This window comes from Plecotus auritus, assembly GCF_963455305.1.
Source record: "Plecotus auritus genome assembly, chromosome: 1".
Lineage (NCBI taxonomy): Eukaryota > Metazoa > Chordata > Mammalia > Chiroptera > Vespertilionidae > Plecotus > Plecotus auritus.
Genome location: NC_137770.1, coordinates 139511172 through 139526677, shown reverse-complemented (window position 1 = coordinate 139526677; position 15506 = coordinate 139511172). Strand labels below are relative to the sequence as shown.

Below are 15506 nucleotides of genomic sequence, written 5' to 3'. Positions count from 1 at the left end.
TGACAGAAATAAATATTTTAGAAGCATCTACATGTCACAGCTATGTTTTAAACAAAGTTTTGGTTTAAAGTGCCCATTAATTTAAATAAAAGTCTAACTTTACACATTTGAAAAATGGCAATGATTTCTTCTAAAAAGGAACATTTTAAACCCCTAGATAATGAGAATAGTCCTTTAAAACTTTTGCCTAAAATGAAAACCTCTCTTCTTATTATTTTTTTGTTTGTTTTGTTAATCCTCACCTGAGGATATTTTTTCCATTGATTTTTAGAGAGAATGGAAGGGAGGGGGAGAGAGAGAAACATTGATGTGAGGGAGACACTGTTTGATTGCCTCCTGCAGGCACCGCAACTAGGGCTGGGGATCGAGCCTGCAACATAGGTACATGCCCTTGACCAGAATTGGAGCCGGGACCCTGGGCCGATGCTCTATCAACTGAGCCAAACCAGTTAGGGCAGTGGTCGGCAAACTGTGGCTCACGAGCCACATGAGGCTCTTTGGCCCCTTGAGTGTGGCTCTTCCACAAAATACCACGTGCGGGCGCGCACGTACAGTGCGATTGAAACTTCGTGGCCCATGCGCAGAAGTCGGTTTTCGGCCTGGGAGAGTCTATTTTGAAGAAGTGGCGTTAGAAGAAGTTTAAGTTTAAAAAATTTGGCTCTCAAAAGAAATTTCAATCGTCGTACTGTTGATATTTGGCTCTACTGACTAATGAGTTTGCCGACCACTGAGTTAGGGCAAACACCTCTCTTTTTATGTATTTTTTCTGGAAGCAACTTAACTCTACCAAAAGTCAATTCTGAGGAAAAATGGTAAATAAACTTTCTTTAAGAAGATTAAATATGTTGCCATTTTACTTAACCTATTATTATTATTTTAATATATTTTTAATTGATTTCAGAGAGGAAGAGAGACGGAGAGATAGAAACATCAATGATAAGGGAGAATCATTGATCAGCTGCCTCCCGCACACCCCCCACTGGGGACGAGCCCACAACCCAAGCATGTTGCTGACTGGGAATCTAACCGTGACCTTGTGGTTCAGTTCATAGGTGGATGTTCAACCACTGAGCCATACCAGCTGGGCTTAACCTATTATTTTATGACTATTCATAAAGCTCTCAGAGAAAAGTAGAGAACTAAGAAATCCTCAAAGGAGTTTAAGGACTTACAATTCAGAAAGAAGAAATTTAGTCTTCAAAATGTGTGGCTCTTAAGACATACTTCACCAATTAGCATGCTCTATTCATAATGAACAGTCTAGTTAGACGTTTTGTTAAATATTTATAAAGTCCTCAGGAGTACTTAAAACATCAAATGTTGCCTGACCGCCCTGGCCGGTTTGGCTCAGTGGACAGAGCGTTGGCCTGTGGACTCAAGGGTCCCGGGTTCAATTCTGGTCAAGGGCACATGCTCGGGTTGCGGACTCGGTCCCCAGTAGGGGGCATGCAGGAGGCAGCCGATCAATATATTTTTTTAAAAAATATTTTTATTGATTTCAGAGAGGAAGGGAGATAGAAACATCAATGATGAGAGAGAATCATTGATCACCTGCCTCCCGTACGTCCCCTACTGGGGACCGAGCCTGCAACCTAGGCATGTGCCCTTGACCAGAATCGAACCCGGGACCCTTCAGTCCGCAGGCCGACTCTCTATCCATTGAGCCAAACCAGCCAGGGCCCGATCAATATTTTTTTTAAAAATGTTGCCTGACCAGTGTTGCTCAATGGTTGAAAGTCAACCCAGGAACCAGGAGGTCACTGGTTCAATTCCGTCAAGGCACATGCCAGGGTTGTGGGCTCGATCCCTGGTGGGAGGCATGCAGGAGGCAGCCGATCAATGATGTTTCTCTCTCATCAGTCTTTCTATCTCTCCATTCCCTCACCCTTCCTCTCTCTGAAATAAATAAAAATATATTTAAAAGAAAAAAAATGGCAAAGCTATCTCTGGATTTTTCTTTTTTCATTTTTATTTATTGAATGATTTTAGAGAGAGAGAGAAACATCAATTTGTTGTTTCACTTATTTATACATTCATTGGTTGATTTTTGTATGTGCTCTAACCAGGGATTGAACCCGCAACCTTGGTGTATCAGGATGATGCTCTAACCAACTAAGCTACCCAGCCAGGGCGACTCTGCACATTTTATTTTTCTTTTAAATATATTAAAAATCAAATTTTAGCCCTGGCCACTTAGCTCAGTTGTTTAGAGCACTGTCCCAATACACCAAAGTTGGGGTTCAATCTCTGGTCAGGGCACATACAAGAAGCAACCAATAAATGCATAAATAAGTAGAACAACAAGTCAATGTTTCTCTCCCACTCTTTCTCTCTCAACCTTCCTCTCTCTCTAAAACAAAATCAATGAATTTCTTTAAAGATCAAATTTTTATTCAAGTAGAAGAGGCCCCGTGCATGAAATTCATGCACTGGGGAGGGGGGGTTCCTCAGCCCAGTCTGCGCCCTGCTGCGGAGGCAGGAGAGGCTCCCGCCACCACCACTGCACTCGCCAGCCATGAGCCCGCCTTCTGGCTGAGCGGCGCACCCCCTGTGGGAGTGTACTGACCACTAGGGGGCAGCATCTGCGTCTGCCCCCTGGTGATTATTATGCATCATAGTGACCGGTCGTTGTGGTTGTTCCACCGTAGCAGTTGCTTAGGCTTTTATTATATAGACTAGAGGCCCGGTGCATGAAATTCATGCACGGGGGGGGGGGGTCCCTTTAGCCCCACCTGCACCCTCTCCAATCTAGGACCTCTCAGGGGATGTCCGACTGCCGGTTTAGGCCTGATCCCGGGGTTCGGGCCTAAACCGGCAGTCGGACATCCCTCTCACAATTCTGGACTGCTGGCTCCTAACCGCTCACCTGCCTGTCTGCCTGATCGCCCCTAAATGCCCCCCCTGCCAGCCTGATCATCCCTAACCACCCTCTGCCTGCCAGCCTGATCGCCCCTCACTGCCCCCCTTGCCAGCCTGGTCGCCCCTAACAGTCCCCCTGCCGGCCTTATCACCCCTAATTGCCTCTGCCTGCTGGCCTGATCACCCCCAACTGCTCCCCCACTTGCCGGCCTGGTCGCTCCACGCAGCCTGCTGCTTGGTTGTTTGGTCGCCCCACTAACCCCGCTGCCAGCCTGGTCACCCCACACAGCCTACTGCTCGGTTGTTTGGTCACCCCTCACTAATCCACCTGCCGGCCTGGTCGCCCCACACAGCCTACTGCTCGGTTGTTTGGTCACCCCTCACTAATCCACCTGCCAGCCTGGTCGCCCCACACAGCCTACTGCTCGGTTGTTTGGTCACCCCTCACTAATCCACCTGCCAGCCTGGTCGCCCCACACAGCCTACTGCTCGGTTGTTTGGTCGCCCCTCACTAACCCCCCTGCCGGCCGGGTCACCCCATGCAGCCTGTTCGGTCATCCGTTCGGTTGCGACAGTCACTTAGGCTTTTATGTAGATAGTGGGACAAGAGTGACGCCTTAGATAAAATGTTAGTAGACAGTACCTGAGTCATGTTCCTAGTTAGTTTTTATCTTAAAGGCTCAAAACAATGTCACTTTACAAGTCACTATTTTTCATGTCAGGTAAAACAGGCAGGAAAGTTTGCTCCTTTAACTTTGTATGGGAGTTGCTCTTAGCATAATAAGAAAAAAACTCCAGAAAAGGAAAGACTAACTGAAAATTCTTTATTATCTCCGGTGCACCTACAGCTTGTGGTTTTATTGTTTTCCTCTCTTCCTCAAGATATTTCTATTTGTGTGAAATTGTGTTAAGAGTACAAGAATGATAAAAATTGTATCCTATACCTAAAACATTTTATGCACAGGATAATATATAACCACATAAATAACTATCATTACAATAAAATTTCCTTCATAGATCTCTATGTAAAATTACCATTTATATCTTCCAACAGGATCCCAGAATCCAGGTCTTGAAAGTTTACAGGGGCCTTCAGTTGCCTGCTTATAGAAGCTATAGAACTTGAGCATCATTTCATTTGTTGGCTGGAATGAACCTTTTGGAAAAATAATATTAAATAAAGGTCACTTGAAAAAATATAAATAAATAAATAAATAAATAAATAAATAAATAAATAAAAGTCACTTAGAGAATATAATTGATAATCTAAGGCTACAAAGTCACTGAGCTATATATATTGTGATTTTCAATAGTTCACTAATAGTTCAAATAATTATTTCTATCCTACAAAAAGAAAAGTTATAGCTCTGCTAGTTGCTTTACTCTTTCAATTTTAAAAACTTTGAGACTACACTTTAATAACAATGCCTAACACAGTTCAATAAATAAAAAAACAGCTCTGGCCAGGTAGGTCAGTTGGTTTGAGTGTTGGCCCAATACGCCAATGTTACAGGTTCTATCCCCAGTCAGGGCACATACAAGAAGCAACCAATGAATGCATAAATAAGTAAAACAACAAATCAGTGGAAAATATATACATATATATATATACCCAACTTCTCCTCTCAATTCCTTACCCTACCACTAAAGTCCAAGCAATTGCCATTTCCTATCTGGACTACAATACCTTCCCTGTTGGTTGATTCTATTCTTGCCTTCCCTTCAGTATGTGTTATACCCAGTAATCTGAATGATTATTTAAAAAGTAAATCAGCCCTAGCTGGTTTGGCTCAGTGGATACAGCGTCGGCCTGTGGACTGAAGGGTCCCAGGTTTGATTCCAGTCAAGGGCACATGACCAGGTTGTGGGCTCGATCCCCAGTATGGGCATGCAGGAGGCAGTGATCAAGGATTCTCTTTCATCATTCATGTTTCTATCTCTCTCTCTCCCTTTTCTTTCTTCTCAGAAATATATATACATTTTTTAAAAGTATAATAGAAGAAAACATCAAATAGTTAAAAGAGGATCTCTGGATAGTAGGCATACAGGTTATTTTTACGTTTCTTTTTGCTTGTTTGTGTTTTTAAAATATTTACTGTCAGTGTATATTACTTTTATATCAAAAATTATAAATATAAATATTAAAACTATAAAATTTTTATATTTTAAAAACTTTATAGATTGCCTTGATCAGTGTACTCAGTGGTTAGAGCATCAACCCATGCACTGAAGGGTCCTGTGTTTGATTCCCAGTCAAGGGCAGGTACCTGGGTTGAAGATTTGATTCCCAGCCCAGGTTGAGGAGTGTTCGGGAGGCAACCAATCAATGTGTCTTTCTCACATGGATGTTTCTTTCTCTCTCTCTCTCTCTCTCTCTCTCTTTCCCTCTATTCCACTCTCTCTAAAAAACAATGGAAAATATATCCTCAGGTGAGGATTAACAAAAAAAAAACTTTATAGATTACATAATAAACATGTAGTAATCGAAAACTAGCAGTATATGAATTTGAAAATTATGAGAGACAAGATGAGAGCTGGTGTTTCAGGTTTGGCCAAGAGTGAATAATTAATTCCAAAATCACAATAATAATTATCTATATAACATATGCTCATTTAGGAGTATCTATTAGATACACCATTTCAATGAAAAGTCCTTTATATAGCAGAGGGAAAATTTTTTTTAAACTACAGTTAAAAATTGTTATCTAATAAGTAGACAGATCTAAATTTAAAACATCAAAAGCCTCAACTTACAATATCTTCAGGAAGTTAATCAAATAAAGTTTAAAGGTTTTTGGTTAAGGTGGATGACATACATTAGCATAGGTTACAGCCAAAACTGATAACATATAATGAAGGTGTTCTGTAAGACACTGAATTAAAGTATAATTTCTGTCCTCAAGGTTCTCACACATGATAAATTTGATATGTGTTTAAAGTATTATCTAAGAATTAAAATTTCTAAAGGTCAAGGGAATACCAGACATAGCTGTTATAGGATTCATTATAACCTTAGGCCTTAAGTACAGATTAAGCAAAAAGGAAAAAACAACAACATCCTGGCTGGAAAGCAAAAAGGAAAAAAAAACCAAACACCGTGGCTGATGTGGCTGTTGATTAGGGCAAACTCCCGTACACCCAAAGGTTGCCAGTTGGATTCCCGGTCAGGGCACATTCCTGGGTTGTGGGTTGGGATTCCTGGTCAGGGCACATGCCTGAGTTGCAGGTTCAATTCAAGCGGGGGTGAGTACAGGAAGCAGCTGATGGATGTTTTTCACATGCACCAATGTTTCTCTCTCTCACTCTCCCTCATTTCCCCTATCTCTAAAAAAAAATAATAAAATAAAAAAATTTTAAAACATATCGTCAGTAAGGATTTTTTAAAAAAGGTATATATATATATATATATATATATATATATGTGTGTGTGTGTGTGTGTGTGTGTGTGTGTAAAAAATAAAACCCTAAGCGACCATTATGGTGGAATGACCAGAACAACCAGTCGCTATGATGCGTATTGACCACCAGGAGCAGATATTCAACACAGGAGCTGCCCCTTGGTGGTCAGTGCGCTCCCACAGGGGGAGTGACAGAAGCCGGGCTCACAGCTGGCGAGCGCAACAGTGGTGGCGGGAGCCTCTTCTGCCTCACGGCAGCACTAAGGAGCAGCAATCTGAGCAGTAAGGAGCAGTGAGCAGGCAGGCGGCAAGGAGTAAGGGGTCCTGGACTTCAAGAGGGCGCAGGCAGGGCTGAGGGGACCCCCCCCTAGTGCATGAATTTCGTGCACTGGGCCTCTATGTATGTACTAGAGGCCAAGTGCATGAAATTCATGCACTGCGGCGGGGGGGGGGGGGGGGGGCCCTCAGCCCGGCCTGCACCCTCTCCAATCAAGGACCCTGGGGATCGGGCCTAAACCAGCAGTCGGACATCCCTCTCACAATCCCGGAGTGCTGGGTCCTAATCACTCACCTGCCTGCCTGCCTGGTTGCCCCTAACTGCCCCCCTGCCAGCCTGACCACCCCCAACTCCCCCCCCTGCTGGCCTGGTCACCCCATGCAGCCTGCTGTTCAGTCATTCAGTCATCCCTCACTAACCCCGCCCCCCCCCCCCCCCCCCCCCCCCGCCGGCCTGATTGCCCCACGCAGCCTGCTTGTTAAGTCATTTGGTCGTCCCTCACTAACCTGCCTGCCGGCCTAGTCGCCCCATGCAGCCTGCTGTTCAGTAGTTTGGTCATCCCTCACTAACACTCCTGCTGGCCTGGTTATAGGCAGCCATATTGTGAGGGTGTGAGGGTCAATTTGCATATTACCTCTTTATTATGTAGGATATATAAATATGATGCCCTGGCCAGTTTTGCTCTTTGGATAGAGCATCAGCCTGTAACTGAAGGGTGCCGAGTTCAATTCCAGTCAAGGGCACATGCCCAGGTTGTGGGCCAGATCCCCAGTAGGGGGCATGCAGGAGGCAGCCAATCAATGATTCTCATCACTGATGTTTCTATCTCTCTCTCCCTCTCCCTTCCTCTCTGAAAGCAATAAAAATTTATTTATATATATATATATATACATACTACAGGCCCAGTGCACTGGGTTGGGCGGGGGGCAGTCCCTAAGCCTGGCCTGTGCCCTCTTAGAGTCTGGGAGCCCTTGGGGGATGTCTGACAGCTGAGCTGTCAGTTGGACATCCTTAGTTCTGCCGCTGAGGTAGGAGAGGCTCCCGCCACCACCGTGGCACTTGCCAGCAGTGCTCCCCCTGTGGGAGCACACTGATCACCAGGGGGCAGCTCCTGCGTTAAGCGTCTGCCCCCTGGTGGTCAGTACACGTCATAGCGACCGGTCATTCTGCCATTTGGTCGATTTGCACATTAGCCTTTTATTATATAGGATTATATAGGACTAGAGGCCAGTACACGAAATTCGTGCATGGGGGGGAGGGTACCTCAGCCCAGCCTGAACCCTCTCCAATCCAGGAGCCCTTGGGGGATGTCCAGCTGCTGGTTTAGGATTGATCCCGGCAATCAGACGTCCCTCTTGCAATCCGGGACCGCTGGTTCTTAACCACTTTCCTGCCTGCCTGCCTGCCTGATCACCACTAACTGCTTCTGCCTGCCGGCCTGATAGCCCCCTAACTGCTCTCCTCTGCCGGCCTGATTGCCTCCTAACTGCTCCCCCCTGCCAGCCTGATCACCCCTAACTGCCTCTGCCTAGGCCCCTGCCACTGTGGCTTAGTCCAGAAGGAAGTCCAGAAGATGCCTGGTCTAATTAGCATATTAGCCTTTTATTAGTATAGACTAGAGGCCCAGTGCATGAATTCGTGCACCAGTGGGGTTCCTTGGCCTGGCCTGCGGGATTGGGCTGAAACCGGCTCTCCAACATCCCCCAAGGGGTCCCGGATTGCAAGAGTGCACAGGCCAGGCTGAGGGACCCCACCAGTGCACAATGGTGGCCCAGGAGGGACCGCGGGAGGGCTCTAGGGCATGTCCAGCCTATCTCGTTCAGTCCTGATCGGCCAGACCCCAGCAGCAAGCTCACCTATTGGCTGGAGCGTCTGCTCCCGGTGGTGAGTGCACATCACAGCAAGCAGTTGAGCAGCCTTAGCATGTCCTTAGCATATTACGCTTTGATTGGGTTGAACGGCCAACCGGACACTTAGCATGTTAGGCTTTTATTATCTACTAGAGGCCCGATGCATGAAGATTCGTGCAAGAATGGGCCTTCCTTTCCCTGGCTACCAGCACCGCCTTCGCTCCGACTGGAGCTGCCTTTCCGCCTTCCCACGCTGCCCAGAGACCCGGAGTGGCTGGAGCTGTGAGGAACACCTGCGTCCCGCCCCGCCCCTGGCTGCTCGTGCCTGCATATGCAAATTAACCCACCATCTTTGTTGGGTTAATTTGCTTACTTGCTCCTGATTGGCTGGTGGGCATTGCGAAGGTATGGTCAATTTGCATCTTTCTCTTTTATTAGTGTAGATAATAATAAAAGCATAATATGCTAATTAGACTGGACGACCTTCCGAACAAAGCCGGAGCTGCAAGGGAAGCCCAGGTCCCGGGTGCCTGCCGGCAGCCGGAGGGAAGCCTGGATCCCGGGTGCCTGCCGGTGGCCAGAGGGAAGCCCAGGTCCCGGGTGCCAGAGGGAAGCTGGTACCAGCAGCTGGGGGAGGAAGGCCTACTCTTGAATGAATTTTGTGCATTGGGCCTCTAGTATGGGATATAAATATGTATATGTACTAGTATATACATGATCTTATTCTTTGAAAAACAATCCAGGGCAAACCAAACAATTTTAAAGTAATGTAAATATATTTAATAATTCATTATAATAATACTTTTGTCTCAATATCAATTTACTTTCAGAAGATAACAGTATTTTGAACATTGTCCAACATATGTGCCATTTGGCAGGGTATCTTAACTTTGCAATATCTTCTTAAATATTATTTAATAGAAACTTTATTTACATTTACATGGGTTTCTTAATAAATGACATGTAAATAAAAAAGAAAAGAAAAAATAATAAGGAATATGTAATGTCAATAAAGGTAGTAGACTAGAGACATCAAGTCTAGCTTTATTAATTTTTAAAAATATATAAAAACATGTAGTGTAGGAGAAAGGATGATGGTACAACTTATACAAAACTCTGAGAATCATGCCTTTCTATCCAGGGGCCCTCAAACTTTTTAAACAGGGGGCCAGTTCACTGTCCCTCAGACCATTGGAGGGCCGGACTATATTTAAAAAAAACAACTATGAACAAATTCCTATGCGCACTGCGGGCCCGGGGCACTGCGGGCCCGGGACAAGTCGGCTGCTAAGCAGGACAGGCAGCGGCACCCTGCAGACCAGATAAATGTCCTTGGCGGGCCGCATGTGGCCCGCGGGCCGTAGTTTAAGGACCCCTGCATAAACCCTCTTAATTGGACATTTTATAAAATCAATACCTAAATAAGTTCCTATAATATTTCTTTATATTTTGTTCACTCACTCTTATCTTCAATCCCCCATATTTCCTCCTCCAATTTGATAGTTGACATTACAAAAAGAATACTAGCCCTAGCCAGTTCAGCTCAGTGAATAGAGAGTGGGCCTACGGACTGAAGGGTCCTGAGTTTGATTCCGGTCAAGGGCACATGTTCAATAAGTGCAAGAGGCAACCAATCAATGGTTCTCATTTTTGGTATTTCTATCACTCTCTCCCTCTCCTTTCCTCTCTGAAATCAATAAAAATATATTTTAAAAAGAATACTATTTTGTGTATATTTGTTTCCAAACTTTTTGAATCTGCACTTAATTAATTTTTATTGAATGGTATTGAATGTTCAATATGCAGCCAAATGATGATTCATAAGAATAGAGAACATGATATTAAATAATATAATCATACATTAATGTTGTATTCAGTTAGTATTACATTCTGTCACAATAATAGTACTTAAAAGCATCATTTAAAATACAGGTTTAGCCCCAACTGGTTTGGCTCAGTGGATAGAGCGTCAGCCTGCGGACTCAAGGGTCCCAGGTTTGATTCCGGTCAAGAGCATGTACCTTGGTTGCAGGCACATCCCCAGTAGGGGGTGTGCAGGAGGCAGCTGATTGATGTTTCTCTCTCATTGATGTTTCTAACTCTCCCTCTCTCTTCCTCTCTGTAAAAAATCAATAAAATATATTAAAAAAAATAAAATACAAGTTTATTTTTTTCCGAAGGATATATTGCAGGAAGATAGGAAGTGAAAATAAAAGACCCCCCTCTTCAAGCTTCTCCACGGGGGGGGGGGGGGGGGGGGGGGGACCCTGAAAATTTGAATAATGGCCTTAACCTTCCCAACATGGGTCAAACCATAAACTGATAAATTCAAAAACTACTGCAAACCCCAAAGAAAATAAATATGAAGAAAACCATATCTAGACATATCCTAGTCAAATTGCAGAAAATCAAAGGTAAAGAGAAAAATCTTCAAAGTAGCCAGAGAAATGATACATTAAATACAAAAGAACAACCTGAATTACTTTTCTCCCAGGTCTAATATGAGTATAATAAGGAGAAACTAGTACAATAGCAAAATAAGTAGTAAATATATGTATTTATTACAATAAATAGTTTTACAAATGAGCGTAGTTCTTTCATTTCTTTCCCTTCGTATCAAAGTTTTCAAAAGGCTTAAACAGTAGATTTTGTGAGTATGCGCCACCAGGCATCCCATGCCAGTTTTTTAACATACCAAAATCCGCAGTCATTAAATAACAAGACTTTCGTTTTCAACAACAATATAAAGTACTCAAAACCTGGATAACGCTTTTGTCTCAGGCTTGAAAAATCAGCAAGGAATTAATTCACATATAATGCCTCCCTTTAGTTACATTCCTTTTAAAGCAGAAAAGAAGTAGATTAAATAAGCAAGAGTAGAAGCAGAAAGATTAAAAGAGGTGAGAATCATGAAGAGGTGAGGTTCATAAACTGGGGCCTCAAAGGCCTCTGCAGGAGGTTTCTTCAACCGGGGCCCCAGTCCACGTACCATTTTTTGGCAAACTCTGGATCACCTTCACCGCCGCCTCAAACCTAGTTTCATGCACGGATCTAGTGTCTGCCATCTCCAGCCGCCAGAGCCCGTCCCGGTCCCAAGGTCTGTGGGCTGGAATCAGAAAGCAGCAGCACCAGCTTTCCCAGGAGCCTGCATGAAACTAGAACAAGGAGCGCAAGGCGCGGATCAAACATGCCCAAAGGGAGGAGGCCCAGGAGCCCAGCTGGTCAGTTCCCCTGCCCTATCCAGGGCACACAGACCAAGGCGGCCCCGCTCCTGCCTCCTCCCGGGGGCGTGACCAACCCGAGAAGCCGGCCGGAGAATCCGGCCCGCGAAGACAGAACTCACCGAGAGGAAGACCATCTCTGTCAGAAGGTGGAGGGGCTCCGGCCACCGGTGGTCACGGAGCCCTTTTCCCACCCGCGGGACCCTGACGGAGCAGCCACACCCCCCATCTCGGCGGGGTCTCGGTCCTTCCGCGCCCTCCCCACGGCCCCGCCCAGAGCCACCAGAGAACCCACTAGCTGTGGCCGCCGCCCCTGCAGCGCAGCAAACTCCACCCACCGCCCCTTGGCCGCTGCGACCAAGGGCCCGAGACAGGGGAAACGAAGTGAAATGGGTGGACAGAGGACGCGGTGTTCACTTTTGGAACAGACCAGACCCATGTGTACACACCAGCGCAGCGAGCGTGGGACGCGGATTGCTGGGCCTGGGCCCATAGCAGCACGTGTGGATACCGCTGGCCAAAAAATAAAAAAATAAAAAAAGGCTCTGGTCATCAGCGCCTGCGCTGTTAGGTTAAGGTTAGAGGAAGGTGGTGGGACGTAAACAAAGGGCTTTAGATTGGGAGAGGCTCGGTGCGAACCTTAAATTCTTCCAATTAAGCCCTGGCCGGTGTGGCTCAGTTGGTTGAGCATGGTCCCATGCACTTAGAGGTCCTGGACCCACTCCCGGTCAGGGTACACGACCGGGTTGTGGGCTTCACCCCCCAATAAAAGGCGTGCAAGAGGTAGCCAATCTATGTTTCTCTCTCTCTCTCTCCCTTTCCCTTTTTCTCTCTAAAATCAATAAAAACATTTTTTTTAAATTCTACCCTTTACGTTCTGTGACCTAAGTCAAGTTAACTTAGCCTCTCCCTCGGCAATCTTTACACGTCCCCAAAGGTGGATGAAAGATTTTAGGGATGGTGGGTGGAGGTGTTTCGCATTGCTTGGCTCGCAAGTCTCCGACAGCTTTAGCCGCCAGAAAAAAGGACGTTGGTCCAAGCAACGAAAGGAAGGAGGGGGAGGTCGCCTGCTACTAGTCTGGCCGGGACAGGGAGAGCACCCTCCCCTGCATCTCTAACATGGAGCCCCAAGGAAGCTGAGCACCCTAGCTCCTTCCCGCTTTAACAGGCCACAGGGCGTGGGGGAGGGGCGAATGAGGAACTTGTACGGATCGCCAACCCTAGAAAGGTACCGGGGCCTTCACCTTTCTAGCACAAGCCCGGCGTCCGAAGGCCTCTAGAAATCGCTCCCAGGCCCACTGTTGGGGGGCCGATGTGGGTCGTGGGGGTGGAGTCCTGCGGCCCAGAAACCCCAAAGTCGCCAGGTCGTTCTTGTCAGTTCGGGATGGGTTAGGAGGTTTACTAGTACAAATCTACTAGTACAAACCTATAGTAATTACTCTTCCCTCGAAGCCGCAGTGCCGGCATTTACCTTGGTATTGCCGGGCAAGGCCTGTTCGGTAATGTCCCTGACGCCTGCCCCGAGGACTTGTGGGAAATGTAGTCTCCTCGACTTGGCGTTTCCGGACACCTCCTCCCGACGGCTGGCGTTCCTCCCACCTGTTCCGGTTAGGCTTCTGGGTCCGCAGGCCCCTGAGCGCTCTTGGCGGAAACCCCTCCTTTCTACTGCGCCGCGCCTAGAACAAATTCAGAATACCACATCCGCTTCGGCCAAAGGGGCCCGCTGTGGTGTCTGTCGAAGGCATCCTGGTGTGGTCAGACTTAAGTTAGGAAGTTGGGATCTAATTTCTTGCTCCTGATGCTTAATAACTTCGAGGTTGTGTGTAAGAAAGCGAAAGTGCCGTCAGGTAATAAAGACTATGGCCGGATTTTTGCCAAGCTTATGAGACATATTCCAAAAACAACCGAGGGTGTTTACGAAGGAGGAAATTGAGACTCATTAACTGATTTGCCCAAGGCCCCACACCTTAGTAGCAGAGCCTGGCGTCAGTCAACCCAGAAAAAAAACTCTTGCTTTAAATACTGGGCTTTTAACAGAACACCAAAGTGTATGAGACTAATAATTTTTCTAATTTACTCAAATTAGGAAGACGTTATATGTTTAATATCTACTGCTTTTTCTACTTTTTTCTTGTTATTATACATTCTTTTCAGTTCCAATTTAGTTAGTCATGCATAGTTTTAGCAGTCCATCCCCTTCCAGGGGTCCTCAAACTTTTTAAACAGGGGGCCAGTTCACTGTCCCTCAGACCGTTGGAGGGCCGGACTATAGTTTAAAAAAAAAAAACTATGAACAAATTCCTATGCGCACTGCAGGCCCGGGACGAGTCAGCTGCTAAGCAGGACAGGCAGCGGCACCCGGCGGGCCGGGTAAATGTCCTCGGCGGGCCGTAGTTTGAGGACGGCTGCAACCACTGGGCCACCTCGTCAATCATGCATAGTTTTAAAAGGGTTTGGGCGTTTATTTCCAATCTAGGACTTCATTTTTAAAACTTTATTAAGCTTCTGTAATAAGCTGGTTTACAGTATGCTTACAACAGCACTATTAGGTAAATAGCCCAAACCTGCAAACAACTCAGTGACCAGCAGCAGTAGAACAGATAAGTATGAACTACTGAAGAGCAATGGGAACAAATGAGCCACACCTATTCAACATCGACTATGAGTCACGTAAGCATAATGTTAAGGAAAAGAATCTAGATTCAAAAGAATGTAATGTATGATTTCATTAATATAAAGCTCAAAATCCGGCAAAACCAATGTATGTTCAAATTTAGGCTGCAGGTATAGTGACTGAAAATGGGATAAGGGAATTTTGGGGTTCTGTTAATGTTCTGTTTCTTGAATTAGGTGCTTGTTATATGAGTATGTTCACTTTGTGAGATTCTGTTGAAATATGTTGGAAAAAATATGCAGCTAAGATTTGTTTATTTTTCTTTGTGTATGTGAAAATTCAATTAAAATTTATATTAAAGTTTTTTAAGTGCCATGAGGACAAGAGAGTGATTACCTGGTAAATGTAGGTGACACAGATGGGGAAGATGTCACTGAGGAAGCAACATTTGAGCTGTTTTTTTTCTGGGATTAAATGGTATTTACAAGCAGAAAAGATGGGAAAGAGCCATTCTAGGGAAAGGTAGGACAGCACACCATATGTGATAAATAGTAACTTTGTTCACGTAAAGGAACCGTAGATATGAAGGAAGGGGGGACAAGGCTTTGGATGAAAAGCTGGTTAAAGGTTATGTATGCCATGCAAAAGAGTTTGTACTTTGTTCATCAGTCTATAGACTATATACTTTTGTATCAGCTACAATTTGATCTGGAAAGCAGAACCACTATGACTAACATGGTATAAGATTAATTACAGAGATTAGACTTTATGTATTTGTGAGGCTGGTAACAAGGCTTATAGAAGACTATGGCCTCTGTGTCTGCTGGTGAGCCTAAAATTGCTATAAATCAGAATGCCTTATACTCAGGAACTGATGTGAAGTAGGGAAGAAAGAGCAAACACAAACTGAAACCCCTAAAGACAAAGTGGAACTAATCAGGGCAAATTGAATCCTATGTTATCTCACCACCTCTAAACTCAATAACATGGATAACCTTCAGAACAAAATGGTACCAATCTCCATGGAGCTGAACTCATGCCGGACCCAAGACTTAGAGAAATTGTGGGCCAAGTTGCTACTCTGTGCCTGGTACCCTTCAGAGCTGCTTCACTTTTTCTGCCAAATCTCGCATTAATGCTTATGGCCAGCCCTAAGTTAGAACAATACAGGGAAGAGAATTCTGGAGATACAGTTCTAGCTTCTCTAAGAATGATGACTCAATACAAAATTCACAATTGTTCTAATTGTTGTTCTCAGAGTGACTAAACAAAATTTATTCAAGGAAC

The 15506-nt window shown here is 45.2% G+C and overlaps 1 protein-coding gene across 13 annotated transcripts in view; it reads right to left on the bottom strand.

Annotated features, from left to right (window-relative positions):
• ACBD5 (acyl-CoA binding domain containing 5) overlaps positions 1–13430 on the bottom strand; it is a gene marked incomplete at its 3' end in the record, with an annotated part of 68780 nt that extends 55350 nt beyond the window's left edge. For 3 of the 13 annotated variants that reach the window (XM_080649207.1, XM_080649210.1, XM_080649202.1), the window contains exons 1-3: positions 13077–13430; positions 11374–11539; positions 3895–4015 (exon numbers count right to left, since the gene is read on the bottom strand). In XM_080649207.1, coding sequence (XP_080505333.1) covers positions 3895–4015; positions 11374–11449 — 197 coding nt within the window. In that variant the 5' untranslated portion in view covers positions 11450–11539; positions 13077–13430. Of the gene's footprint in view, positions 1–3894; positions 4016–11373; positions 11540–11727; positions 11995–12849 lie in introns of those variants that run through there. The other 10 variants (XM_080649199.1, XM_080649201.1, XM_080649204.1 and 7 more) reach the window with 8 other exon arrangements.
• Between the last annotated feature and the right edge of the window lie 2076 nt (positions 13431–15506).